We start from the raw sequence: 27,151 nt of genomic DNA on the forward strand, positions 1-27,151 counted from the left end.
ACGTGACTTTCCATCGAATTTTTCTCATTCCTTTTGCAGGAACGATACCTCACCCCCGAGCATGGCCTGGATTTCAGTGTGGTTTTGTTGTTCTGGGAACAAAACGATACAGGGAAAAAAAAAATCAGTGGTTCTAATTTGATATAATGGCATAAAATCACTGCTAAAACAATGACATTCAGCTGTATTAGCCCTAATAACAGCAGCGCTAATTAAAATCATCGCAGCTCACTATTAATGAGGTTGGTGAACACCTGAGACTCTCCCCAAGCAGGAGTGGATGGGTTTGGTTCTGGGGGTCATTAGTTCATGGTGAGCTGGGCAAAGGGGGCTGTTAAGAACATTAATTACCTGCCACTAATTACGGCAGCAATAACAACACCGCTCCAATCATCCCGAGAATCCCAGGCTCTGCCAAGCCCCTGCCACATCCCACATCCAGCTGAGGAGAAGCTGGAAAAACCAACAAACAAGGATTTCACTGGATTGCCCATCCCTGGGAGTGTCCAAGGCCCGGCTGGACGAGGCTTGGAGCACCCTGGGACAGAGAGAGGTATCCCTGCCCATGGAACAAGATCCCTTTCACGGTCCCTTCCAACCCAAACTGTTCTGGGATTATTTCATTTGCAACTTTCCCTCTTCCATGCCCCAGACAAGTTTTCCTCCCGGTTTTTCCCAGCCCTGCCATGGTTCTGAGTGGCAGAAGTGAAGCAGCTCCCACAGGAAGAGCCATGAGGAGCAGACACAGAACCAGGGCTGCTCCAAACCTCTGCTCTGCCCACACCCCACGGCTGCTCTGGGGCCTGGATCCACTTCCTGCTCTCAGGAAAAAGCCAAACTGATCCCTCCAGGCAGGGATGGAACAGGCGACACAAGGTTTGACTTGCAGAGAGTGGGAGTGAAAGAGAATTTAGATTGCAGCTCCTGCCTGGTGGCTTTAACAAACTCCTAAAGCCACACCACCAACGCCACGCAAACACCGAGCCCCCGAGAAAGCCACGAGCTCCCAAACACTCCTGCCCTGATGGAAACCCTCCTCACGGGCTCCCAAAGCGGACAGACCATGCTGAAAGGTGTCGAATTATTGTATTTGTGGCATCCACAGCGCATCTCAAGCAATTATTTGCTAAAAGCCCGTCTGGAGGAGGTGGCAGGGGTTTCCATGGCGATGAGCTGTCATTGCCTTGGTGACCACGGGCTGGCGGTGCTGCTGGAGCGCCGTGACCTCTGCACAGCTGGGCACAGCACGGAATTTCCTCCTTCCCTGCCTAATGATGGCTCTTACCGGAGCTCGGCCCCAGCCAGGACTTGCCTCAGGTGGTTGAGCAGATCCAGGGAAGCATCCTCGGTTCGTGGCTGCCCCTGGTAGCCAACCCTGAGTTAACCTTTCCCTCTGTCAGCTCAAGCCAAGCCCAGCTCCAATCCCAGCTGCTCCTGAGCCTCCATCCACCAAGTAGAAAATGAAGCAGAGGAGGCCCAGCACTTCATTAGCCCAGAGATCAAAAGCAAATTAATCTGTCTGCGTTTCAACCTTTGAAGAGAGGTCACAGCGAGACACAGATGTGTTAACAAGGTGCAGGGGTGGGCTGGCACTTCAAAAAGCAGCTTTGCAGTTTCCTCCCAGGTAAGGAATTCATCCAGATTTCTGTGGAAGAGCCAGAACTGAGTCTGTCTCCCTCTGAACCATTTCCCAGGTAAAGTCTGTGTTACCATAAAAGCCTCATCCTGAGCTCACATGGCAGGAAATTGGTGCATCTCTGCCTGTGAGTGCTTCCACTGCTTCCCTTCCCAACTTTTATGGCTGGACACGCGTTCCTGCCTGGCTGCCAGCCCAAAACCTGACTCCACTGAAGCATTACTCGAGTTCCTTTTCAAATCCAACCCCTGCACTCTGCAACCCCAAAGTGGTTTCCATGGAGATGCTAAAAAAGCAGAACGGCACCTTCGGGGTGCAGAACTGGGCTTGGCAGAAACTTGGGAGAGCGGCAAAGGCGGGGAGAGAGGAGTGAGGAGGGAATTTGGGACCTGCTGGCTCCGAGCTGCTGGGAATGGGGTCCCAGTTTGGCTTCGCTCACACAACTGTGGAATCACAGAATGTCCTGACTGGAAGGGATCCACAGGGATCATCCAGCCCAGCTCCTGGCCCTGCATGGACACCCCAACAACCCCACCCTGGGCATCCCTGGCAGCGCTGTCCAACCACTCCTGGAGCTCTGGCAGCCTCGGGGCTGGGACCATTCCCTGGGGAGCCTGGGCAGTGCCCAGCACCCTCTGGGGGAGAACCTTTCCCTGAAATCCAGCCTGAGCCTTCCCTGGCACAGCTCCAGTCCTTCCCTGGTCCCAGAGAGCAGAGATTGGAGCTGCCCCTTGGGAGGAGCTGCAGATCCCGAGGAGTCTCCCCTCAGTCTCCTCTTCTCCAGACAGACTGAGGCATGGAAAAGCCCATGGACACGGCCAAAACTTCACATCCTGCTGACACAACTCCCTTGAGCCACACAGAGCCCAAACCAGAGTGCAGTGACCCCAAGGAGACACAGCCACATCCTCTAACGAGTCCTTCTACTCCAAGCACACTATTCCCAAGCAGATTTGATACTTTCCAGTCCAAATTCCTCCTTTAAACAAAGGCCAGAAGGGATTTTGTCTTATTTCAGCCTTAAAATCACCCAGCCAGGACTCACACTTCAGACAGAGCAGCGAGGAAGCACAAGGGGACAGTGCTGGAGTGGCAGGGGACACTGGGGGACAGGCAGAGCATCCCAGCCTTCAGCACAGGGATTGGGACATCTGGAGAACACACCAGAAGTGTTCTGGAGCATCCTCTGCCTCCCCGTGAGTGCTCACCCCTGGGATTTGAGCGTATGGCTGCAGCAAGCCTGCCAGTGCCAGCCTGATCCTACAACTATCCAACCACCCCCTCAGGCTCCCCAGCCTCTATTTCCCCCCCTGTATCATACAAGGGAGAAGAATTCCATTTGAGGTCTCAAGAGTTTCCAATGAGGAGATACAATTAGAAAAGTGTTCGCTGCAGATGATGATAAATAACCCCGGGCAGGAGAACCTTGGAAAAGATCTGTTCTCCAGGCGGCTGTGATGACACAGAGCTTTCTGCAGGGCTGTTCTACAAGCTCTCCCCTGAGCCCAAACTTGTTAACCTTCATTTCCCTGCCTGTTTGCAGAGGAGTGACAGCTGCAGCCATAAATCCAGCACTCAGGTTTGGTGTCAGAGTTAAAAAATCAAATGTGGATGAAACCCTCTGCTGTTACACGCTGACAAGCAAGGGGGGAGGGGGTGGGGGGGGGGGGGGGGGGAGGGAGTGGGAGGAAATCCACGGCTTTAAAATAATTTCTGAAATACAAAAGTCGGGTGGGAAACATCCACTGCACCGTTTGCTTCCCTCATTACCTGTCTGGGCATCTGAGCCTGCCTGTGCATCACTCCCTCCCAGGTTAAAGCCTCAGGAACAGGGACAAAGCCGTGCTTGGGAAAGGAAAGAGCTGAGGAACATCCCCAGCCACCAAAGTCCCCACGCTGCAGCCAGGGAGCGATTGCTGCCGCTCTGGGGGTGTCTGTGTGTGCTGGGAGCCTGGCAGTGGGAAGGGAGGGATGGAAATCCCATCATTCCAGCCTGGAAAGAGGCGGCACAGTCAGGGGAGGAAGCAGAGAGATAGAGATGCTCTTCTGGATATCTCCCAGAAGTGTTTTGGGAGCTTATGAGTTGTTCCCCGCATCACCCCTGGCTCTAACGCTTCCAGAGGCATCCACAGCTCCAGTCCCAGCACAAACTGGGAATTCTGGCAGCGAATCCCCTGCGCTCCCCGCTCTGCAGCTCAGCCCCTGGTGCTCTGGCACTCGCAGCAGCGGGACCTGCCAGCACCGCAAACACCACAGCAGTAGCGCTGCTTTGGAGACACCCGAGATGCTGATGGCTCCTTCTGGCAGCTCCCAGACACTTCAGCACCAGGGAGGGCTCTGCAGCACCGCAGGCCGCCGCCGAGGAGATAATTGCCCAGCAACCCGCGCTCTTCCCAGCCTCTCCGGCTCCAAAGCATTTCCACGAACGACTTTCAACTCTTTGTCCTCCCCGCAGCAGCGCCCGGGACGAACGATGCCCTCAGGGTGGATGTTTTGCCCCTGAACCCTTTAGGAATGAAAGGAAAACGCTGATTCTCTCCCCTGTGCCGTTCTCACCCCGTGGTTTGATTAATTCCCGTTTATCGACTGGATTTGAGGTGGGTTGGAGCTGGGAAATTCCTGCCTGGCGAACACAGAGGCAGGGATTTGTGCCCCTGATGCCAGCACTGCTGCAGGTGGAGTTCTGGGAGCAGCCAGCACCCTCTGGCCTCCCAAGCCACCCTGATCCAAAGGAACTGGGAAGCACGGAGCAATCCATGTATAGTCATGTTGAGAGGCAGGGAATTACGGGATCCATCTGTCTGCAGCAAAGCCAATTCCCTTTGGAGTATATAAAATTAACTCCTTTTTTTAAAAACGTTCCTTTCTCTTTTTTTACTACAGTCAAAACTTTCAGATTTGCTGGCGTGTGGGACAAGGAGAGGACAAGGACAGGGAGAGAGGAGACATTAATCTGGACAGGGATCAGGCAGGAGAGAAAACTCCTGGGAAAGTGGTCTCCTGGCCCATCCTCCCTGCTCTGAAAAGCTTTGCCACTGATGCTCCGAGGCCTGTGCGCAGCGTTTTTCCCAAATTGGGAGTCGGGCTGTCTTTAGGGCTGCAAAGCAGACAGAGCAAACAAAAATAGAGCTTGAAAAGAATGTGAGCAGGGATGCCAAAGCTGCCTCATTTCTGAGAGTCTCGCTCCTCTCAGATCAGCTTTCTGCCCCCACCTCCCAAAGCCACTCCTGTAAAAGCATCCCCGTCTTGGAACACAAACCCCAGAAGGAGCTTCGAAGGTGACATCTCAAACTTCATTCATAATCCTGGGAAATCTCACTGTCCTGGGTGGAGAATCCTGGTTAAAACCTGAGGAAAATCTGGCTGGCAGCAGTGGGGAATGGGGCTCGTTAGGTACCCAGGGGGAAGGAGCTCCATTGTCACCCTGAGCATCTTTAATCCACACCTGGCTGCTTTTTCCATGCCTTCCCAACATTTCTCCCAGTTAAATCAGCTTTAGAAGTGCAGGGCTCTGTTCCCATTCCCAATGCTATTATGACTTGCAACAACTCAGAATCACTAAAATTAGAAAAAACCTCCAAGCTCATCAAGCCCAACCTTTGAATGCCACCAACCCACATCCTGAAATGCCACATCCATGGATTTTCCCAACGCTTCCAAGGATGGTGACCCCACCACTACCCTGGGCAGCCTCTTGCACTGTTGAACCACTTTTCCAGCGAGTGAACGTTCCCCAGTATCCCACCTGACCCATGTGGCTGGGAGCCCCACGTGGCACAGAGCACACCGCAATCCTTGTCTCAAGGAACAAAAAATCCAAGGAAACAAAAGCTGGATGCAGAAACATCCTCAGCTCATGGTGTTCCTGCTACACCAGCAGTTGCATCCCTCCTGTGTCAATCCAAACCATTCCTTGCTTCCTAAGATGCCAAAATTTCCCTGCCTCGTGCCTGGTTTGGTTGTCCCAGTCTTTCACTATTCCCTCTCTGCTCTCCCTGCTTTTGTCCCCGCTTTTCCTGGGGGCACCTGGGAGGATGGGAGCTGCTGCCACGTGCAGGGGGTGCTGGGGGGAGCCAGCTGGGGCACTGTGACATCTCTGGGGTCCCCGATCACAGCTGGCACCGGAGCTGCTCCCAGAACTCGCCCCTTGTCACCGCCCCCCTGAGGGGCTGCCCTTGCAGCAGGGAGTTTGCTGACCAAAGCCACCCTCCTCTCCCAAACCCACTCCCAGATGGAAAGCACGGAGCTGGCTGGCAGCAGGAAGGCCCAGGCTCGACACAGCCCCGCTCTGTGGCTGTGGAAGCCCCTTCATCGCAAGCCCCCGTGTCCCTCTGCACAAAGCTGCGACACGGTGCCAACCCTGCCCGGCCTGGAGCACATCAGAGCCACTGGCTGGGATTTACACACATTCCTGACAGGATGCAGCTGCCAAGAGCTCTCTGCTCTCATCCTGGGGGCTGCATTCCGCTCCGTTTATTTTCCCTGCCAGCTGAAACTCAAACAATCCGGCTGCAGCCTCCAGCTGCCGGCCCCGTGCCACCCCGGGGGTTTTTGGAGCGGGGCTTTGCACGGGATCAGGGCACTGGGGATGGCTCCCTGTGGGATCCAGATGGAAAAACCACATCTGGGGGGTCCTGCATGCTGTGGGACTGAACACATCTCCAGCTTGCAGGCAGCAGGGAAAGCTGTCACTGTCACCTGCCTGGGAAGCTGGGATTTCTATCGCAGTCCCTCAGCACAGAGAACAACCAGCGGCGTGAGGGGAAGCAGTGGCAGCGGGAAACATGGCCACAGTTCCACAGGGAATATCCGGATATTCCCATGGCTAACGAGAACATCCAGAGGAGCAGCTCCGGCTGGAAGGCCCCTGGTGCTCGGGGTGTCAGCACTGGGGTGAGTTATGACCTCAGCCCTGCCCTGCAGAGGTGCTGCTCCTGTCTGCTCCAAGGCCCGGGAATGGAAGGATCTCTGGGATCTCTTTTCCTTATATAGTAAAAAAAAATATCCCAAGAGAAGGAAAATAGAGCAGGGGAGGAGCCCTTAAATTGGAGAAAAGGGGGAGAGAGGAGGCTCCGTGTGGAAGGATGTGGTTTATCCATGACAATGATCCAACACCGAGCTGGGACACCTGGATTTTCCCTGCCAACCCTTGCTACCAGTTCATGCTATCCCACCTCCGATCCCTGATTCCTTCTAAGGTGGGAATGGCACCTTCCAGGGGCACAAAACCTGGAAAACACCCCTTTCTTCCCAAAGTTCACCTGGCAAAGCCCTTCCCAGAGCGGAGGCAGAATTCAGGTTATCCACAAGTTGTGGGAAAAGCCGAATTTCCATCACAGATGTGTTTTCCACGGATCCAACCAAAGCTTGGAGAAAGTTGTCCACTCGCTGCTGGGACCTTGGAGAGGGAGCAGGGAAGGGAGAGCTTGGAATGCAGCTGGCACAGCTCAAGCACAGACCAAAGGACTCCTGAGGGCAGCATGAGTCTCACACCATTTATACAACAACCACAAACACACTGGGATGAATTTTCACATCCCAGCCTGGGCTGGGGGAATCACTTTTCCTCAAATCCAGCCGGGTGTGTGAGTCCTTAAAATTGGATCCTGCAAAAATCGGGAAGAGCGAGCAAGTTTTACCAGCTGAAAGCGCAAATCTCAGCTCAGGGTAATATTTTATTGACTCACAACTCAAAAGGAATTTCAGCGATTTGATTCAAACACTGCTGAAAAATTCTGCTCTGCTTTCTGCGTAAGTGCTGAGCTTTCCATGCCAAACCAATTTTTCAAGGCGAAATTGGCAAATGCTAAAACAGGACGTCGCTGCTGAAGCGAGTGCTCCCCTCAATCACACAGAACGACTTTTACTCCAGAATAATAAAATGTTCTACTCAGAACTGGTGCTGCTCTCACTCTGACAAGCCACGGACCACTGGGTGCCCCTCAAGGTCAGCTCCAACCTGCTCCAAAGGCAGCTGCTCCCAACGAAACACGCCATGGATGAGGGATCAGAAAAGCAATTAAAAGCTCTTTGAACAGCAATAGCTTGGAACAAATACTAATTTGTACTTCTCTGCTGAGAAGAGAATATAAAATAACATTTCTAGTGCCATTTGATGTAAATGGAGCCTTTTATGTGGAATCATTACAAGTATCAACAGCTCCTTCAGCAAATTCTTCTGGGAAGCCAAGTGGGGGGCTCCTGGATGGTTTCCCTCTGCAGGGATAACGCCAGCGCCTCTCCCGGGCAAGTGAAGGGCTCTGTCCTCCTCCTGGATAATCCTGGAGCTGGGAATCGAGGCAGGCTGAAGGAGCAATTATTTCCTCAGAGTACTCAGCCGACTCTGGGGCAAAAAGGAATTGGTTTTCCGTGGCAGAGAGGCACTTGGAAACGTCCTGGAATAGGATGCCTGTGCCAGGTGTCCCAGCCCACCATCCCAAAGGCATGGCACAGGTGGTGCCTTTGGAGTGCCCTATTCCCTGCTCGGTTGCTGCAGTGCCGTGGCACATTCTCAGATCCTCTGGAGAGTTGTCAGCTGCAATGAATGCAGAACAAACTCATCCAATGTTCTGAAATTGCCTGGAAGATTAATGCAAGGATCGCCTCCCTCTTTGTGCTTGGCTCTCCTCATCCATGGGAGCGCTCTTTGTGCTGGGGACAGATTAATTAATAAATAAATAAATAAATAAACAAGCACAGCACAGGAGGGGAAAAAAAATACCCCAAGGACTCCAAACCAGGCAATTAACCTTTGAAATCCAAGCTGTGCTGCTGCTAATGAACAGCACCCTGGAACCTCCTAATTCCCAGCCATGTCCGAGGTGGAGCTGGCTGTGAGCCCTGCGGACGCGCCGGGCAGGATCCGACTGCTCCCAACGCCTGGAATGCCAAGGAAACGCTTCCCATCAGCAGCTGCCCGGATCTCCTGCCACCAGCGGGCTGTGCTGCCATGAAATCTTTGCTGTGCCTCGTGAGAAAAGCAGCAGCAGCTCTGCAAAGCAGCTCTGGCATCTCCTCACCTTCCCCGTGAGCTGTCGTGTCCTCAGGCACAGGACAGGATCCAGGCCTCGAGGGAATGACACGGTTTGGAACAATGGTTTGGAATGTGTCAGGAAGAGATTCTTCCCTGTGAGGGTGGGGAGGCCCTGGCACAGATTCCCAGCCCTTGGATCCCTGGAAGTGTCCAAGGCCAGGATGGATGAGGCTTGGAGCAGCCTGGGACAGTGGGAGGTGTCCCTGCCCATGGCTGGGGTGAATGAGGTGATGTTTCCAGTCCCTTCCAACCCAAACCATTCCATGATTCCATGAGTCCACTCAGGCTCCGTGCATTAAAGGGGGTGGTGCCACTTAGCCAAAAGCAACCATGTGAGAAGAGTGGTGGGAGCTTGACATTCCCATAAAAACCTGGACTGAAGTCTTGAAGGGCTCTGGATATGGACAGGGCTCTCCTTCATCTGGAGGCAGCACCTGAGGCTGTGGCAGTACCACCTACAGCTCCTCCCGATCTCTGCTCCCTGGGACAGGGACAGGATCCAGGGCATGGGAATGGGATTTCAGGGAAAGGTTCTTCCCCAGAGGGTGCTGGGCACTGCCCAGGCTCCCCAGGGAATGGTCCCGGCCCCGAGGCTCCCAGAGCTCCAGGAGTGTTTGGAGACCGCTGCCAGGGATGCCCAGGGTGGAGTTGTTGGGGCGTCTGTGCAGGGCCAGGGATTGGGCTGGATGATCCCTGTGGATCCTTCCAAACTCAGGAGCTTCTGTGATTCCAAAGACAAAGAAGGCCCACAAGCCCAGTGGGTTTTACCTCCAGCCTGGCACCTTCCAAGCGCGATTCCCTCATCCACAAGAGCCGGACAATGATGCTCCACTGCCTCAAGAGGGCTCCGTGGGACTTCTCTGCAGAGCTCTGCCGCGTGCCAGGATGACAGGAACGAGACCGGCAGGACGAGCCCTGCCATCCTGCTCCATCGCCCTCCCCGTGCGTTCAGAACCCCTCACCCTTCCCACACATACAGCGTTGGTGCCTCGGCTCTGATCAGACCCAATACAAATCTGTTTTCTGTGTCCATATATCTGCAAAGCCACAGGTGACTGCTGAGAAGTTGGAAAAGAAAAGCAAGAAGCCATGAATAAGTTTTATAAAAGGGATTGGGCATTTCCCCGTGGACAGTGAGGTTTGGGATGGGCTTCCCTGGGGCTGCTGCTCTGGGTTGTTTCAATTTGATACAATCAGTCAATGGCCTAAAACAAATGGCCAAAGTCAAGAGCAGCAAAGCTGCTGAAGCTGTTTCACCCTGAATAAATGGTGGGAAGTGTTGGTGGGACAGCATGCCCAGAGAAGCTGTGGATGTCCCATCCCTGGAAGTGTCTAAGGCCAGGCTGGAGCAACCTGGGATAGTGGAAGGTGTCGCTGTTGGAATGGATGAACTTTAACACTGCAACCCAAACCATTGCAGGATTTTGTGATTGTGTTTTGCAGGGATTCAGGGCCCAGCAGACTCCTTCCCGTGCTGCCACCAGCAGGCACGGAGCACAGGCTTCCCAGGATTCCCTAAACTCTGCCCTTGGAGTAACGTGGGACAGCCTGGTGGGAGCAAGGAAAACAGAGGAGAGCCACAAGGGAGCTCCTAAATCCTTAGGATTTGGGGAATGGCCTCCTGATTTGCCCTTGGGAAGAGAGAGATGACAATGGCAACACCCACACCTGGTTACAGCCTGGGGGAGGCGCAGAACTTCCCACTTGGAATGTTCTGAGAGCAGAGGTGACTGGGCAGCATCCAGAGAGGTGTGATCCCACTGTTTTTCCTGGCAGGCTCATGATCCCGAACGGAGCCATTTTCCCTCCCCTCCACCCCAACACCGCGCTGTGGCTCTGGGACACTTTGCCCAGACACCTCCTGCTGCTCTCCACACAAACCATCCCCACCCCGAGCCTTGCAGCCAACTCTCACACGAGGGGTCTCCCAAATTGCCCCACTTTGCCCACAGATTTTTGTGCCAAATCTGGGAGCCCAGAGCCATTTTTTCTTGGATTCGGACGGTGCCTCAGCCCCTGGGACACCGCTGGGAGGAGAGGGCTTGGGCGAGGTGTCACCAAGTTGGGCTCTGACACTCTGACATGCCTCATTATCCCAGTGTCCCAGGCACGTGCAGGAACTTTTCCAGGTTTCACTTCCAAATTCCTCCCCTTTTATTGGGCAGTGCCTGCGAGCAGAGCTGGCAGGAATCTGACGCTCTGCAGCCAAAAAGCTCCGGAATCTTTATTGCCACTGGCTTCGAGATGCCCTAAAGCCAACCTTTTACAAGGTAAAATCCAATAAAAGCCAGCCAGCTACAGCTCTCCTTTGTTAGCAGCGAGGCTGTAATTATCCCAATTCACTTTATGGGAGTGACTGGGGACACGCTCCATGCGATCCCTGGATTTTCTCCCTGCTTCCTGCCTCAGTTTTCCCCCAGCTCCCATCACGGCAATATCCGAGGGCTGACAAAGCTGTATCCGCCTGGCAGAAGAGTATCCATGCAGAAATGAGGGATGAATGGCCTATTCAGAAGCCACTGACAAGGTGTATTTCCCAATTATAGAACTTCTTGTGGAACAGCTAAGCGGGATTCGACAGGGAGCTGACAGGGACAGCTCAATCCCTGTTGGATCTGGATGCTTTGCTGTAATTCTGATTTGTTGTTGCACGGTTGAGGTGGTTTTAGCTGAGTCCTGGGTTTTTTTGGAGGAAAAGAAGTCTCAGCTTAAAATAGCAGGGGTTAAGGCACAGGAGTGGAGAGAAAATGAAGTAGCAGCACTCCAGAGGGGTGTCTGTCATGGTCCTGAGCAGTGCTTAATCCTGGGAAATGATGGAGAAGGGGCTGCAGAGCCTCTCGTCCTGCCTTTGGGTGGATTATGCTGCTCTGCCTTTCCTCCTCATTCCCGAACAGACAGACCATGGAAGAGAGGAGGAGCGGCTTTAAAAATAACCCTGACCTGGTCGTGACCCTGCAGGAAAGGTTTTCGGGGAGTGCTGGATGCCTTTGATCCCAGAAGAGCAGATCCTGGCCTCCCTGGGATACGTTTCCTGCACCTGACACAGAGGTGGCATGAGAAATTCCCGAGCACGCCTGGAGAAAACAGCGGAAAATTCCCAGTTTTTCCAAGAAAGAAAAGCCCAGAAGAACAGAACTTTGCCAGGGTGACCAAGTGGAGATGCTCAGATGTCTCAGCTCCCTCTCCCATGGCGCAGCCCCTACAGTCCCAAGCTGTCCTCAGCCCCAGCACCACTTCCTGCCACCCCAGCACCGGGAAGAACGGCACCATTCCTCTTCCCTCCCTCCGAACACTTCAATAAAGACCTACTCACACCTTGTGAGAGCAAATTAAAGGGTTCGGAGCCTTCATCAGGGAGACCCTAATTTCTTCCTCTTTGGTGCTTTTAGCATTGCCTGATAGTTTAAGTCTTATCTGAAGGTCCAAATCAAAGAAATTCCCGTGTGGGTCATCTCCACCACAACCATCAGACCAAAGGTATTTCCACCACAAAAATTCCTGTGTATATGAACAATTCCCGGCCAACCAGCAGCCAGGCTCTGAGCAGACACATCCAACACACACATTTCAGCTCTGCACACCCCAGCAGCACTTCCAGCTCTCCCACACCCCAAAGGATTCTCCTGCTCCTCACAGGATCATCTTCAGCCCCATTTCCAACGACAATCCTCGTTCCTCCTGACATTGCTTTAGAGCGACCCCAAGCCACCGCTCCAGGATCACCTGAACCCCAAACCCCGAGGGTCCTGGTCACTCACCTGCTCGTGGTACTCGATGCCCATGCTGAGGGTGTTGATGAGGATGGCGATCATGATCCCGCGGTTGAAGTATTTGCTCTCCACGATCCGCTTGAGTTTGGTGCCGAATGCCCGCCACAGCTTTGTCACCTTGTTCCTCTCCTTGGCTTTCTTCTTCTTCCTCCTCCTCCTGACCCGCTGCTGCTGGAGCTGGTCCCGGTGGTCGCCGTGCCGCAGGTCCTGCGTGAACTCGTAGACGCCGTTGCTGTCGGAGTCGCCGTTGCTGTCGGAGTCGCTGAGGGCGAACTCGGGGTCGTCCAGGAGACTGGCACAGAAGGGACAGTCCTGCAGCTCGCAGCTCAGCCGGGGGCCACCAGGGCTGGGCAGCGCCCCGGCCGTGCTCAGCCCCGACAGCCGGCTGGGCGTCCGGCGGAGACCTGCGAGGGACAAGGGCACCGTGAGCCACTGAGAGACACTGCTGAGAGCCACCATGCTCTGAGAGCCACTGAGAGCCACCACACACCAAGAGCCACTACTGAGAGCCACCGTGAGACACCACTGAGAGCCACCACACACCAAGAGCCACCACTGAGAGCCACCGTGAGACACCACTGAGAGCCACCATGCACTGGCAGCGACCACGGGCCACCACATGCTGGAGGACATTGCATGGTGGAAGAAACTGTGCACCGAGAGCCACTGTGAGTCACTGTGAGCCATCATGCACCAAAAGCGACTGTGAACAACCGAGGGCTACCGAGAGCCACCATGGGCCACCTAGAGCTACTGTGAGTCGCTGTGAGTCACTGAGAGCCACCACATGCCAGGAGACATCATGCATAGTGAGCCACTGCATGCCGGGAGCAACTGCGCATCAAAGCCACCGAGAGCCACCACGTGCTGCAATTAACCCCAAGTTGGGTGACATCGTGCACTGGGAGCCACTGGGAGCCACCAAAAGCCACTGGGAGCCACCAAAAGCCATTGGGAGCCACCAAAAGCCATCACGCACTGAGAGCCACCGTGAGCCACCACGAGCCACCACGAGCCACCGCGCAGCTCAGCACAGGGAACACTCTGGGTGTCAGCAGCTCCTGCCACATCCTCAATAAAGGCAATCCCAGGATCGTTACGGTTGGAAGAGACCTTCAAGGTCATCGAGTCCAACCTGGGACCGATCACTGCCAGCCCATTAAACCGCGTTGGGAAGTGCCAGGTCTGCTTGGGTTCTGAACACTCGCAGGGATGGTCCCTCCCCCACTGCCCTGGGCAGCCCATTCCAAAGTTTAAACATCCTTTCAGTGAAGGAATTTTCCCAACATCCAACCTGAATCTCCCCTGGCACAACTGGAGGTCATTCCCTCTTGTCCCGTTGTTCCCTGGGAACAGAGCTGAGCCCCCCCAGCTGCCCCCTTCTGCCAGGGAGTTGTGGAGAGTGAGAAGGTTCCCCCTGAGCCTCCTTTTCTCCAGGCTGAGCCCCACAACTGCTCCTCACAGGAATTATTCTCCAGAGCCTACAAAAGCCTTCCAGCCATCCATCCTCCCAAGCAGCTCTGGTTTGGCCTCCTTTTCCCCTCTTGGTCCCTTTTCCCACCCTCTCCCCGCTCCATGGGCTCTCATTTTGTGTCCCAGGCTGAGGGAGGAGTGACTGGCCCACCTCTCCCATTCAATTAGTCCTGATTATCCCTGAGCAGGCTCCCATCATTAACGATCTCTCAGCACTATCAAGCTGTTTCACCCAATTTAGCCACTGCTGCCATTTAGTTCCTAATGAGCAGGGAGAGGGAGAAGGGACCAAAGGTGGCTGCAGACCACGGATCACAGCTCGGAGAGTCACAGAGTCCCCTCAGTCTCCTTCAGCCTTTAATAAAGCTCAGGTGGATTCGTTGCCTGAGGCTTAGGGGGGTTTAAAATCAAACACGTGTTTTGCGGTGTGAGGAGAAATTCTGACTGTCCTGGAGCCAGGGAATGGAAGGACAGGGACAAGAGTAACTGGGATGATTTGGGTGGAACAGCAGCCAGATTTGACTTCCTCATATTTAGGAATCCAATTCATAAGCCTCCTCATATTTAGGAACCTTATTCTTAGTCTCCTTATATTTAGGAACCAGGTATTAATGGCAGGAAAAACCCCTGTAGCGGGAGCACACTACTGGGAACACGGGATCCTTCCCTCAAAATGCCATTTCAGCACCAGTTCCTTGGGCTTCAGGGATAAAAGGCAAAGGCACAATTTTCCCCTCTCATAGAACCATGGAAAAGACCTCTAAGGACACCGAGTCCATTAACCCAGCACCACTAAACCACATCTGTAAGTGCCACATCCACATGTCCCCGTCCGGAGGTGGCACGGGGACCACTTGGATCAGTTTTGGGGAGCCCAGGCTAAAAGCAGTGGCTGCTCCTGTCTCTGGGCCCCGGAGCTTGGAGCTCACCCAGCAGGAATGCTGATTCCAGCCACAGCACGGAAGACAAGGCAGCACCAAACCAAGCCAATGCATCCCTTCGCTGGAAAACGGGGATGTGACCAGAGTCAAACCACATTTTCCTTGCCTGAACGTCACAGGGATATCAGTGGCCTTCAGAACGGCCTTGGAGGACAGGCCTGGGTCCTGGGCATTGCGTCAAAGCCACCAGGAGCATCAGGAATATTTTGCCTCTTCCACATCAGTGCGGTGCTCCTGCTCAGGACTGAGCCAAGGAGGAAAGGCTCAGCCCAGCCTCGAGAGCAGCACAGGGAGGGGGCTGCCAGATGGCTTTTAATGCTATCAAAGTGTTAAAAACGATATGAAAAGCCCTGGCGCCGCAGATGTCTTCAAAATACCAGAGTCTCCTTGGCTGCCTGCTAAAATAACCTCCAGCATTGCAGGGCACGGAACACGGGGAACAGGCTGTACTCTGAGCTCTTCAAATCCACAACAAAAGAGGCAGGAGAATGCTCTCTCCCACAACTGCATCCTTCCCAGCAGACAGCAACCTTGCCTCCAGCTGGGGCTGGGAGAGCCCGGGCTGTTAATGCTCCTTAATGCTCTCAATTATCACTCCCGTGCTCCCCTTGCACAAGTCCTGCACTGAACATGCTCTGCTTGTTGACCTGGCAGAGGAGAGGGAGAATTAAAGGCTCTTTGTTTGCCCAAAAATGCTGAGGAAGGGTTGGGAGAGCTTGGGATTTTTCCCCAGGCTCCTTTGCTAAGTTTTTGGGGATGGAGAAATGGGAGCTGGGGGCTGTGCCCAGCAGGGATACATCCTGGCACTTAAAGATCGTCCCAAAGCCTGGAAGTCACATCCATCACTCCCAGTGCAGAACTGACCCTGACTCAGCCCTGCTGTGGTGGCTGAGTGGGAAGAAGGGCCTGGAAAGAGCCAGATCCATGGAGGGGAAGAGCTGGGCACTCCCAGGGTCTCCAAGCGGATACGGCTGCCCTGAATCCCTCCCCAGCCCGTTTTCCTCAGGGGATGGATGAGCAGCCTCTCGCCACCTTCCAGCCCTTCCCAGCTGTGACCACACTTCTGGAAGAGACAAAACAATTCCAGGAGATTTGTTTAAAGCATTTTGGCATCCTCTGGGCTGAAATCCCTCTGTGGAAAGAGGACACTGTAATTGCATTACTAATGACAACTCAATCTAATCCCAGCTTTCAAAGAACCACCCTAGGCTACAGGAAAATCTCCTAAATCACTGATTTGGCTCGGGGATGTCGCAGTTGGGACTGAGATTTGGGCCTTTCTTCTCCTAAAAAGGACCCCAGCAGCAAGCAGGCGGATCCAAACTCTGACTTCAACAGCTCTCCTGCTCCTTTCTTTCCCAATCCCAGCCTTCTGCAGAGCCTGGGTTTTTATCTCAAGGTAAAAACCCATTCTCCGAAAAACCGTCATCAATTTGCACAGCTAAGGAAGAAGCAGTGATTTATACAGAGTCCTTGCTGAACAACAGAGCTGTTGGCAGTAACCTTGCCCCCCGTGCCAAGCTCCCGAGCGTTCGGAAGCGTCTGCCCGAGGCAGTTTCTATAAACAATCCACTTTTACCCTTTTGTGTGGTCCTTCAAAACAAGAAAATGAACAAAGGCAAGCCACCCAACCTCTCTGTCAAGCAACCTTTTCCCCCAAGCCAGGCTTGGTATTTTTTTCAGCACATCCATCACCAGGGTAAATATTTGTGTCCATGCACACGCAAATAAACAGTTTTGGAAAACACAGGCACTGAAAAAACCCAAATGACGAGTTTGGCTTAAAGAGATTAAAAACCAGAAGCTGGATCTTTGTGACTTTTCACTGTTTGAGGGCTTAAGAGTATTTTGGAGCTTTTAGCTCCAGCCATGAGGGCTGGAAAAACATTTTATAAAATAGAAATCCAAGTGTTGCGTGTAATCACTGCTCCAGTGGGTGATCTATGTGTGAGGGGAGATAAAACCTCACTGGCTGTGCTGGAGTGGCTGCATCCGTGCAGAGTGGATGGGAAAGAAGTGCCGAAGAGTTCCCCAAAATGCTCCTCAGATTGAATGGAGCCCCAAATCTGCAGGAAAACTCAGCCCCACATTTCTTCTGCACATGGGGAAAGCCTGAGGTGTGCAGCTCTGCTCCTGTCGTGCCCTCCACACGTCCTCTGAGCATTGAACCTGCTGCTCCTCCTTGCCAAAAAGAAATTCAGAGGCTCCAGGGCCCATCAGAGCAGAACTGGAAGTGTCTGGTTTGAGCTCTTTCAGTGCCTGCCTGTTTCAAACTTCTCAGTTTGCTTTATCTCATGCTTCTCCCGCAGCTTCCACCTGCTCATCCTTTTCAAGGCACCATCTCCCAGCCCCTGGGGGTTCCCTGCTGGAGCTGGCAGCTCCAGCACTCACTGCAGGTGTAATCCCATGGTTCTGGTTTTGGGTGGGAAGAGAGGGAGCACCTCCAGGGTATCACAAAGCACACGAGAGCCCAAATCCAGATTTTATAACCACAGGAAAGAGACTTCCAGCGGTGGCCTGGGCCATCCAGTGATGGTGAGTACAAGGACGGAGGGAACAGAGCTCCCAACCCTCAGCACCCCACAGGGCTGCCATTAAAACCTCGGTGCTTGAGCCATTCCCCCTTCTCCCAGTTTTCCTAAGCAAAAAACCCCAGCTTGGTTGCCCTTACCATGCTCTCCCACCAGCTGCTGCAGCTTTCCGTAAGAATCCAGGCCCAAATTCCCTGGGCTGTTCACCACGGCCACCGGAGAATTCCCGTTCTTCTTCCCTTTGGGAAGGGGCGTGGAGCCGCCCTTGCTGCCAGGGGAGGGCAGGATAGTGGGGTAGTTCATGCTGCCGTGGGTGGCCAGCCCGGCCAGTTTGCTGCCAGCAGGGGCACTGGGAGCCTTGCAGCCCCCGGGGGGCCCCTCCACGTGGCAATCCGCGTGGTAAATGCTGTGCACGGCCTCAGCGTCGGCACGGGGAGCAGCAGGGCCCTGCGGCCTGGGCGAGGGAGGAGGGGGAAGCATCAGCTGCCTGCCAGGCTTCATCACCTGCAGCTCCAGCTCGCAGATCTTGGGGTTGGCACGAGGCCCACGGGGGCTCCCGTTGCTGATGTGGTAGTGGTGGTGGTGGTGGTGGTGGTGGTGGTGGATCAGGTGGTGGATGGAGGTGATTCTCCTCCTGCTCCGCTGGCTCTGCCCGCTGCTGCTGCTGTTGGGGTTGACTTTTTTCCGGCGTTTGCTCTGCCAGTTGTTGTAGAGGCGGATTGTCCTTCGCTTCACCTTCCTGAAGATGTGGCAGATGTACTTGAGCAGCTCCTCGTAGCAGCTGCCCGGCTCCGAGAAGCTGGCGATGGTGCTGTCGTTGGACAGGTAGCGCGCCCGCTGCTCCTGCATCAGCTGGTTCTCCCGCTGCTTGGTCTCCGAAAACTGGGTTGCTATCACCACCAGACACAGGTTAATCATGAAGAAGGAGCCGACCTGGTGAGAACACAGGGAAAGGAGTCAGCAGGGGGTGCACGCAGCAGGGGAAGCTCCTCACCACCACACGCGGTTCTCGGCGAGCCTGGGATCTCCAAACGCGCCAAATCCCAGGGTCTGCTCGCCAAATGCGCTGCCAATGTGTGCCTGAGCTGCTAAATTTGATGGGAACCGTGATCAATGGTTTTAGCAACAGCTCTCTCCCCTCAAAGCGATGGCATTTGCTACTAACACAGGGTGTGTGAAACACAACCAGGCCCCACTGCAAGGCTGATTTGGACATTCACGGAATCCCAGAATCCCAGAATGAACCAGGTTGGAAAAGAACTTTGAGACCATTGAGTCCAACCCGTGACCCAACACCTCCTCACCAACTAAACCATGGCACTGAGGGCCGCGTCCAGGCGGTTTTTAAACATGTCCAGGGATGGTGACTCCACCCCCTCCCTGGGCAGACAATTCCAGTGCCCAATCACTCTTCAAGTGAAGAGTTTTTCCCTGAAATTTGGCCAGCCTGCAGGGGAAGACGATTTCAAGTCCAATTTGTGCTGTTTTGAAACATCCTCTTCTCTTCTTCAATCATTTCACACCCCAAAATCGTGTGCCCTCATTGTGGGGGTACAGTCAGGGCCCATGGATCTGTGACCTTGTGCTCCTGGGACTCCCTGACACAGGAATGCATCTCCAGGACACTCAGTGCTCCCGAGGGGCTGATTCAGTGCCTGGTTGAGTTGATGCGTTCTTGGGTGACACCAAGTTTTCAAAATGAAGTCCCAAGGACAAGAAAGTGATGTGACCTAAGGCCGCATACTCCCCTCAGCTGTCGAGCCCGCAAAGTGATTTTTCGCCGCTTGTGGTCCTAAATGAGCCAAAGGGAAATGTCAAATCTTCCCAGCAGGGAATCGCTGCCCTGAGGGGTGACAAGGGAGTGACGTCAGGGCAGTGCCACTGTCTGCAGGGCCAGCCCTGGGCACGGACAGATTTAATCTGGGATTGTCTGGTGGATCCTCAGGGAAGCTGTGTGGAGATGGTTCGTGGTGCTGCTCTCCGGTGCAGATGCTCCTGGAGAAGCAGCAAAGGTGCCTTTCCCAGCTCCAGGTGACTCGGGCAGGAGTCACCTTCTGGCTTTTCCACACGGATCCACTTGGAGAGAACGGCTCAATGGAGCGGAGTGTAAATCTCTGTTCAAGGCCCATTGCTACAGCTCAGAAATCCCTGACTTCTCCAGGGCACTCCCACACTGCTCTGATCCAGGTTTTTCCCACTGCTGGTGGGAACTGGTTTGGCTTCCCAAGGCCTCCGAACCCACACTGACGAGGACAGGGTTACCTCTAAGGACTACCCAGTCACAAAATCACTTTTAAACACCTCCATCCCATGTCCTGCTGACATCTTTGTGGTACCTTTCCCTTTGCTCCCTTCCTGCCTTAAGTATTTCACTTTTCCACTTCCTGGAGGAGATTGTGCCCTTTGGAAAACCAAAGATATGGAATGGCAGTTGCCAGCACCCCTGCAGTGGGTAAAATTTTGTTTGTAGGAATGTGAGACCTCAGAGAGCTGAGAATTATTATTATTTAAAGAGTTCGGGTGAAATTCAAAGGTTTGAGGGCTCCCCAAAGAAATGAGGCTCCCTCTGGCATGTTGAGGTCAAAGGAGGAGAAGCCTGGACTTTTTGGCACAGACACATCCAGGTGACAAGACCGAGACTGGGAGGGCAAGAGGGAGGCAAAGCCCTGAATCCTGAATCCTTCCTGGCTCTTCCCAGTGAAAAAAACAAGGAACAGCTTCACCCCCCAAGGACAAGGAAAAGGAGTGTCTCCCAGGTCATACTTACTATGATGAGCAGTATAAAATATATAAAATTGTAAAAAGAATGTGCATCCATCACGTAATACATGATGTCCACCCATCCTTCCAGGGTTATCACCTGCAGGGAGACAGAGAAACAGAGTGTGAGGACAAAAGTCACCCAAAAAAGCTCTTAAATGTTGATTTTCCGGTAGTGCCAGGTACCCATCGCTCCACAGAAACTCTTGGGATCCGTCCAGAGCTCTGTTCCCAGTTGGTTTGGGAGAGAAGGAATGTGTGGCCAAAGGAAGGGCCTGAGGTTCCTACAGGAATCTGCTACAATTAAACCCACGAAACATTCAAATAAACCACCTGAAACGTTGGTTCTGAGGCAAAGAAATTCCAAGGAGGGATTATAATCCAAAACAAAAAAAGCCTCTCCCTGCAGAGATCTGGAGTTTTCACCTAAGGTGCTGGTTTTGTAACATAACCCAGAAAATTCCCACATTTTTAACTTCATTTTGTTTCTGCAGACCCAATTTCCTTGTGATTCCTCCTGGCTCAGCATCACAACTGCACCACCACTATCAGAGTGGGAGAGCGTCTGAATGGAAGAGAGACTTTAATTAAATGTAGGCTTGATTTAAGCCTCGTTTTCTCAGCCTTCCCCTAAAAAAAGCAGCTGAGGGTTTAATTAACACCACCCAGGCTGTGTGCAGAGCTCCACCACGTAATTTACACTTTTTATTTAGATAAAACACACCCAACTTCCAGCGCTGCCTTGCTACTAGAGCTGAAATTCCATCCTGGAATTCCAATTTCCAGCAGAATCCAAGCTCCTGGCTGAACTCACTCCCAGCGACGTCCCCTGCTCACCACACCTCACGTGGGCCTCAGAGGTCTTGGCAAACCCCATTTTCAGTGGCTTCATTCCTGATTTAAACCACGTCTGCAGGGAAGGAGTTTGCTGTGGGAAGAGAAGGCTCAGACCTTGTGGATGTGGGGGATTTTCTGTGTGGTGCGTCCCCAAAAGCTGATCCATAAACCCCTCTCTCCTGTGGCAGTTAATAAAACCTTGCAGGGAAGTCACATCATGAATCCATGAATTTCCTGGGGATTTTTTACCCAAGAAAGCTCCTGGATATGGATTTTCAGGTGTTCACACAACCATCAGTACCCACAGCTTCTCTGGGACTCGGAGCAGCTCAGGGCTGCTGGAAGGGAAACTCTGCCTCTTTGGGATTTCTCAGCCCAAATTCAAAATGCTGATGTTTCCCCTGCAAGTCTTCCAAGCTTCTTCCCATGTGGGAGCTCGTGCAGCTGAGTGAGAAGGCAGCACAGCTCAAACCAACCAACCCCATGTGCCAAGGAGCAGATCCTTCGTGGAATTTGTCTCTGCAGCCGTTTCCCCGCGTCAGGGCTCTTGAAGGCTCACGGGAATCAGGTCTGACACGTTGGCTGCCTTCACAAACTGCTCCCACCTCTCCTGTTCCTCCTCACATCCATCAGCTGCTCCTTCATACCCTCCCTCGCTGGTCAGCAATCACATAGCAAAGCTTGGCTTCACAGAATTCCAGAGTGGTTGGAAAAGACCTTCAAGCCCATCCCATTCCACCCCTGCCATGGGCAGGGACACCTTCCACTGTCCCAGGGTGCTCCAAGCCCCGTCCAACCTGGCCTGGGACACTGCCAGGGATCCAGGGGCAGCCACAGCTTCTCTGGGAATTTCATTCCAGCCTCTCCCCACCCGCAGAGGGAAGAATTCCTCCCCAGTATCCCATCTAACCCTGTCCTCTGCCAACTTAAAACTACTGCCCCTCGTCCTGCCACGAACTGCCCACAAGTGGGTTTAACAAAACCCCAGAGAATTCTTCAGCTACCATTGACCCCAGAGATCAAGCCATGAAGGCTTTTTATCCCCATTTTTCCCTGTGGTGCCGTTATTCCCACAGGGCTGGGAAGGGGTTAAGCTGCCTGGGTGTTCATCCGTGAGGAGCAGCCAAGCAATCGAACCCCTCCCGCCCTTTCCTGCCTCTCCCTTAACACATTTATGGAGAGCAAAGTCCTTTTGGGGCAGGTGCCTCGTCTGTGAGGGCTCTGCTGCACAGCTGAGCCTCCCCCAGTCGTTGTGGGGTCACGGGAAAGCAGAGGGATCACGTCAGGAGGTGACACAAGGTGACACCAAATCACTGCCACTTACCCAGCAATTATTTCCTTTGCACTGTCCAGCTTCCATCCCTCCCTTCCCTCTGGTTGGTGCTCCAGCCATTCCCACTGAGGGATGACAAACCAGCCCAGGCACCCCAGGAATATGGGATGTACCTCTCCACTGGATTTGGCTGGAAATCCTCAAATCTTATGGATTAAACCCATTGAACACAGAGCAAAAAAGAAGGAGTCACCTGAGGGCGGCTCTTGGGCTTCTGAGCCAACCCTGAGGGCCAACCAACACTTAGAGGGATATTTTTGTTGCCTGAGAGGCAGAATTTTCCACAAAAATCAATCAACGCCTCCCCGTTCCTCCTCTGGAGGGTGCAATGCTCATCCAGCTCCCCGAATATTCCAGGTGTAATTGGAATTTACATTATTTACTCCTCACTTGTAAAGCAAAGGGCTTGTCCTCCTGCTTGAGATATTGGGGGATTCATCCCTGGCCTTGAGGGCTGAGATTCCTGGGCTGCCAGGATCCGGGAGCAGCAGCCCTCCTGGAAAAGAGGCGGCTCCCAGACATCCGCCAGCTTCTTTAATCCCAGAGCTCTGGGGAAATGCAGCACAGCACATGCACGGCCACCTGCAGGGGCTGGGCTTTTTCCAGCCTCATTCCTGCTGGATTTCAAGTGCTCCCAAGGACTTTCCGAGGTCATTTTTCCCTGATCCAAGAGCTCCCCGCACATCCCCAGCAAGGCCCTGGTGGAAAAGGGAACCGGAGCACCTGGACTTGCCAACAGCTGCTGCACAAACCACCAGCCAAAGCCCTCAACTACTTCTGGAACCAAAATAAAGGCACCTGCACAGCGCTCGCTGCTGCCCCGTGCACTCTGCTCCCACACATTTCTCCTCAGACCAGCTGAACTCGTGGCTGCCCCATCCCTGGATGTGCCCAAGGCCAGGTTGGATGGGCTTGGAGCAGCCTGGGGTAGTGGAAGGTGTCCCTGTCCAAACTGGATGGGCTTTAAGGTCCTTTTGAAACCCCTCTGGGATTCCATGGACTCGCAGGGAGAAGCCAGCAGCTCTCCCTGATCCCCCAAGAACTTGGGATATTTTTTCAGCCCTGCTTTGCCTATTCCATCAAGGAGAAACGACTTCCTCCTCTCTTCATTCCCACTCTGATTAATCCACTTCACTGCCCCTCCAAGCCCTCCAGCGATGTCTCCCAAAGCCCTGGAGCACCTTCCTTGTGCTTCCCGATCTCAGCAATCCCTTCTCAGTAATTAAACCCTGTTCAAGCCCTGCTTGTTCACACAGAGCCCCATTAAAGAGCCTCTCCAAAGGCTCCAGCTCAAAGCCTCCAACAAACGCAAGCCACAATTACTTATCAGTGAGATAAGAGGGTGAGAACTCGCTCCTAATTCTGCTGTGATGGGAAAGATGTGCAAGGCACAGGAAAATCGGCGGCTGCAGGGCCAGGGCTGGAAGATTCAATTAAGATGATTGGCAGGGTGGTGCTGGAGGTGCTGCTGGCCCTGCTCGTGCTCCACACCCAGGGACAGAGGAGGCACCTGGGGAAAAGATTTCTGCCTTGCAAGGAGAGCAGAGGTGTCCTCTCACCCCGCTCAGCTCCTGGGTGATGCTCCTTCGGTTCTTCACCCCTTCCCCAGGGCTGGGAGAGATCACTTCACTCCCATTAATCCCAGTAAATCTCTCAGTCTCGTGTCCAATCCTCTCTCCCCTCACCGCAGGAGTTTAACAGAAAGTTCCCTCAGGTGAGCACACAGACAGGTTTCGATTCCACAGATCCTTGGCTTGAACACTCCCCGAGCACCTCACTCACAGGAGCAGGATGAGAGCAGACAAAACCCAATCAGATTGCATTTTTTTTAGGTCTTCGCTGATTCCGATCCCCCAGCTCTGCTCATGCCACAGTAATTTCATCAGCTGTAATAAAGATGCTCGTCTGATTTATAGGAGAGTAACTGGGGACAGAATCAGATCTTCTAGGCAAGCTAATCAGAGTCAATCTAAAACTCCACAGTGAAAATCACGAGGGAAATGGAGATTAAAGATGCTGGCAATTAACTCAGACCTCCTCAGTGCTCCCAGGGAGGCAGCAGGTTTACGCTGGTTTTTCTGGGGTCACTTCAGAGGTCGCACAGAACGATTTCTTTTATTATGTCGAGAAGTTTTCATCATAAAACCCCCCCTTCTCTGAGCTCTGCCAAAATCTTTGCAAGTTCTTGGCTGCAGCCCACTCAAGAGCAGGGTATTTTTTTTTGCTTCGGTGTCAGAGAACAAAGAGAAAAAAGAATCATCCAGGGGAAAAAAAAAAACCAAACCTCGTTCAAACTCCAACTTCAATTAGTCAGGGGCTGAATTCCTGGCTCTTAGAAAGCACCGATGGCTGGTGCCAGGGCTGCAGCTCCAAACCCACCTCAAGGTGCCACCAATCAATGGAGGGAAGTTCGGAAAATCGCCGTGTGAGGCGAGGCTGGGAAGATCAGAACCGAACACGGAGCACACAGAACTCCAGCCCGGAGATGTCTCATGACAAGATTTCCCTCCTCGGATTACTGGAACAAACTTCATTTGGAGTGACGGCCTCCCTGAGCACGGACCCCAAATCAGCAGCTCTCCCTTATTAAAATCCTGATAGAACACAGGTCTGGCAACCAGAAATTCCTTCCGATTCCAGGATTGCAGCTGCTGGCTGAGCTCAGTGCCTGGCTGAGGCAGGAGATGCTCTGAAAATCCAGAGAAAACCACATTTGAAGTCTTCATCTCGACTGACATCTATAATTTGCACTCAGCCACTTCTTCTTCAGCCTAAATTGAGTCCTCTGGGAGGAAAAAATTGGGAATTATCTGCATCCAAATCAATTATCCTGAACCCAACAGCAACTCTGCGGAGGGCCGTGAGCGATTGGGGTAATTTACTTTTTATCTCCTCGCTGCCCTGGCCCTGCTGAGAGGCTTTTTGATATTTTATTTTCATCAAACTTATCAAGATGAGATGCAGAGCTATAAATTGTGAGGGCTATTAATTACCCTGATGGGCTCAGGAAGTTTTAGAAGGCCTTTAGCTTCCATTGCTGAAAGCCTCTTATCTCCGGATTCCGCCCTCTCGGGCAACGTCGATTTGGCTCCCAAGCGCTGCCCAGCGAATATTCCAGGGAGTATTCCACAGGCAGAGCGAGCGTGGCAGATAATCAAATCCCTATTTTTGCAGCCAACGTCATCATTTTAATTATTTCCTCCCGAAACATCTCGTTAAGCAACCTCTGTGGCCAGAAAAACAGGTTTATTACACTGAGTAACATCCTTTGAACAGATGCTTTTTCCTTTCACTTCGAGGCCTTGCTCAGTTTGTAATTCCTTTATAAATTGAGATTTGCAAAGCAGGAATCTGCTCTGAAAAGTGGCTCTAAATGATGGAAAAAAGGAAATTGTGCTTCTTTCCATGTCCTGGGCTCCTGGCCTGTCAATTTTGTTCCCATGAATGTTACCCCTGGGCAGTGCTGGCAGCTCTTGGTGGATTTTGGGAAGCAAAGTGGGCAATAAAGTGTGAGATAAAGCCAGACACGTCACTGAGGCTGTTGTTTGTTGCTCCAAACCTCATGGAATTCTAGCTCTGGGATCAAAAAGTCCCAACTTTGCTCCAACAGAAGGTGAGTTGTTGTTGTTTCACATTAAATAACGCAAGGCCCTCACCCGACAGCAAAAACCTCCCCGATTTCACTCAAGTGCTGCTCCAACAAATCCATCCCAGTCCATACTCCTGAGGTTCGATATGCTGGGATAATGATGATCCCGTGTCTCCATGGTTTGTGTAAAGGATCCTTGGCACAGAGAAGGGGTTTAACTGTTCAGCTGCAGCACTGACGAGTCCGTCAAATCCGGGATTTCTGGCAGGGCCAAGCTGGGAGACGAAGGATGAGGGAGGGAAAGGGAAGCACAGCCAGGCTCAGAGCTTTGCTTCCAGCTGAGGGAATTTTACCACTTATTCCAAATCACATCAGGGATCATCAGGGTGCACAGGCTGGGAAATGGGGATAAAGGAGCTGCACCCTTGGCTCAGGAGAAAGATCTCAGAGCAGATTTGGGGCAATCCAACCAAAGTGAGATTTCCCTGGAAGAATGATGGACTTATGGAATATCCTGAGCTGGGAGAGACCCACGAGGATCAGAGTTCAACCCTGACACCCCAACAGTCCCACCCTGGGCATCCCTGGGAGCGGTGTCCCAATGCTCCTGGAGCTCTGGGGCTGTGCCCATTCCCTGGGAAGCTGCTCCAGTGCCCAGCACCCTCTGGGGGAAGAACCTTTCCCTAAAATCCAACCGAAACATCCCTGACATAGCTCCAGCCATTCCCTTGGATCAATTGTTGATGTTCCTCAAAACCGGCACCTTTTTGATCTCCTGACTGGACTCCAGTTTAGGCCAGGGCCTTCTGCAGGACCCCTCCTCCTACTCCAAACACAAGAATCCATGATTGAGGTTGGATGAAACTCTCCCAAAACTCCAGACGTTTGGAAGTCCAAAATTTCATCTACAGGAGGCTTTAATCCCATCCAACAGCCCCATAAGGTTATGGGGCCACTCCTGGGATCCGGGTGGCCTCTCTGCCCTGTCCCACACGAGACAATTCCTCCCAACCTTCGAAACGAAGATTTTCCAAATGCAACTAATCCCTGTTGGAAGCGCGCTCCGAGCTGCTTTAGAAGCAGCTGGATATTTTTAGATGGGGCATTCAGCCTGAGAGCTCTTCAAATGCAGCGAGCGCTGTTTGTTTGGCTGACCAAATTAAAAAAAGCAACACCAACAGAGCTCCAACCCCGTCATTTCCAGGGAAATATTTTCGGTGATCCAAAACAGATTCGAGTTGAGTGACA

General features: G+C 53.0%; 1 protein-coding gene across 2 annotated transcripts in view; it reads right to left on the bottom strand.

Moving 5' to 3' along the window:
• Positions 1 to 27,151, bottom strand: part of CACNA1H (calcium voltage-gated channel subunit alpha1 H) — a 161,569-nt gene that overhangs the window by 58,860 nt on the left and 75,558 nt on the right. For both annotated transcript variants that reach the window (XM_048320802.1, XM_048320801.1), the window contains exons 8-10: positions 20,152 to 20,244; positions 17,525 to 18,317; positions 12,428 to 12,843 (exon numbers count right to left, since the gene is read on the bottom strand). In XM_048320802.1, coding sequence (XP_048176759.1) covers positions 12,428 to 12,843; positions 17,525 to 18,317; positions 20,152 to 20,244 — 1,302 coding nt within the window. The remainder of the gene's footprint in view (positions 1 to 12,427; positions 12,844 to 17,524; positions 18,318 to 20,151; positions 20,245 to 27,151) is intronic.

This window comes from Corvus hawaiiensis, chromosome 16 (genome assembly GCF_020740725.1).
Source record: "Corvus hawaiiensis isolate bCorHaw1 chromosome 16, bCorHaw1.pri.cur, whole genome shotgun sequence".
Lineage (NCBI taxonomy): Eukaryota > Metazoa > Chordata > Aves > Passeriformes > Corvidae > Corvus > Corvus hawaiiensis.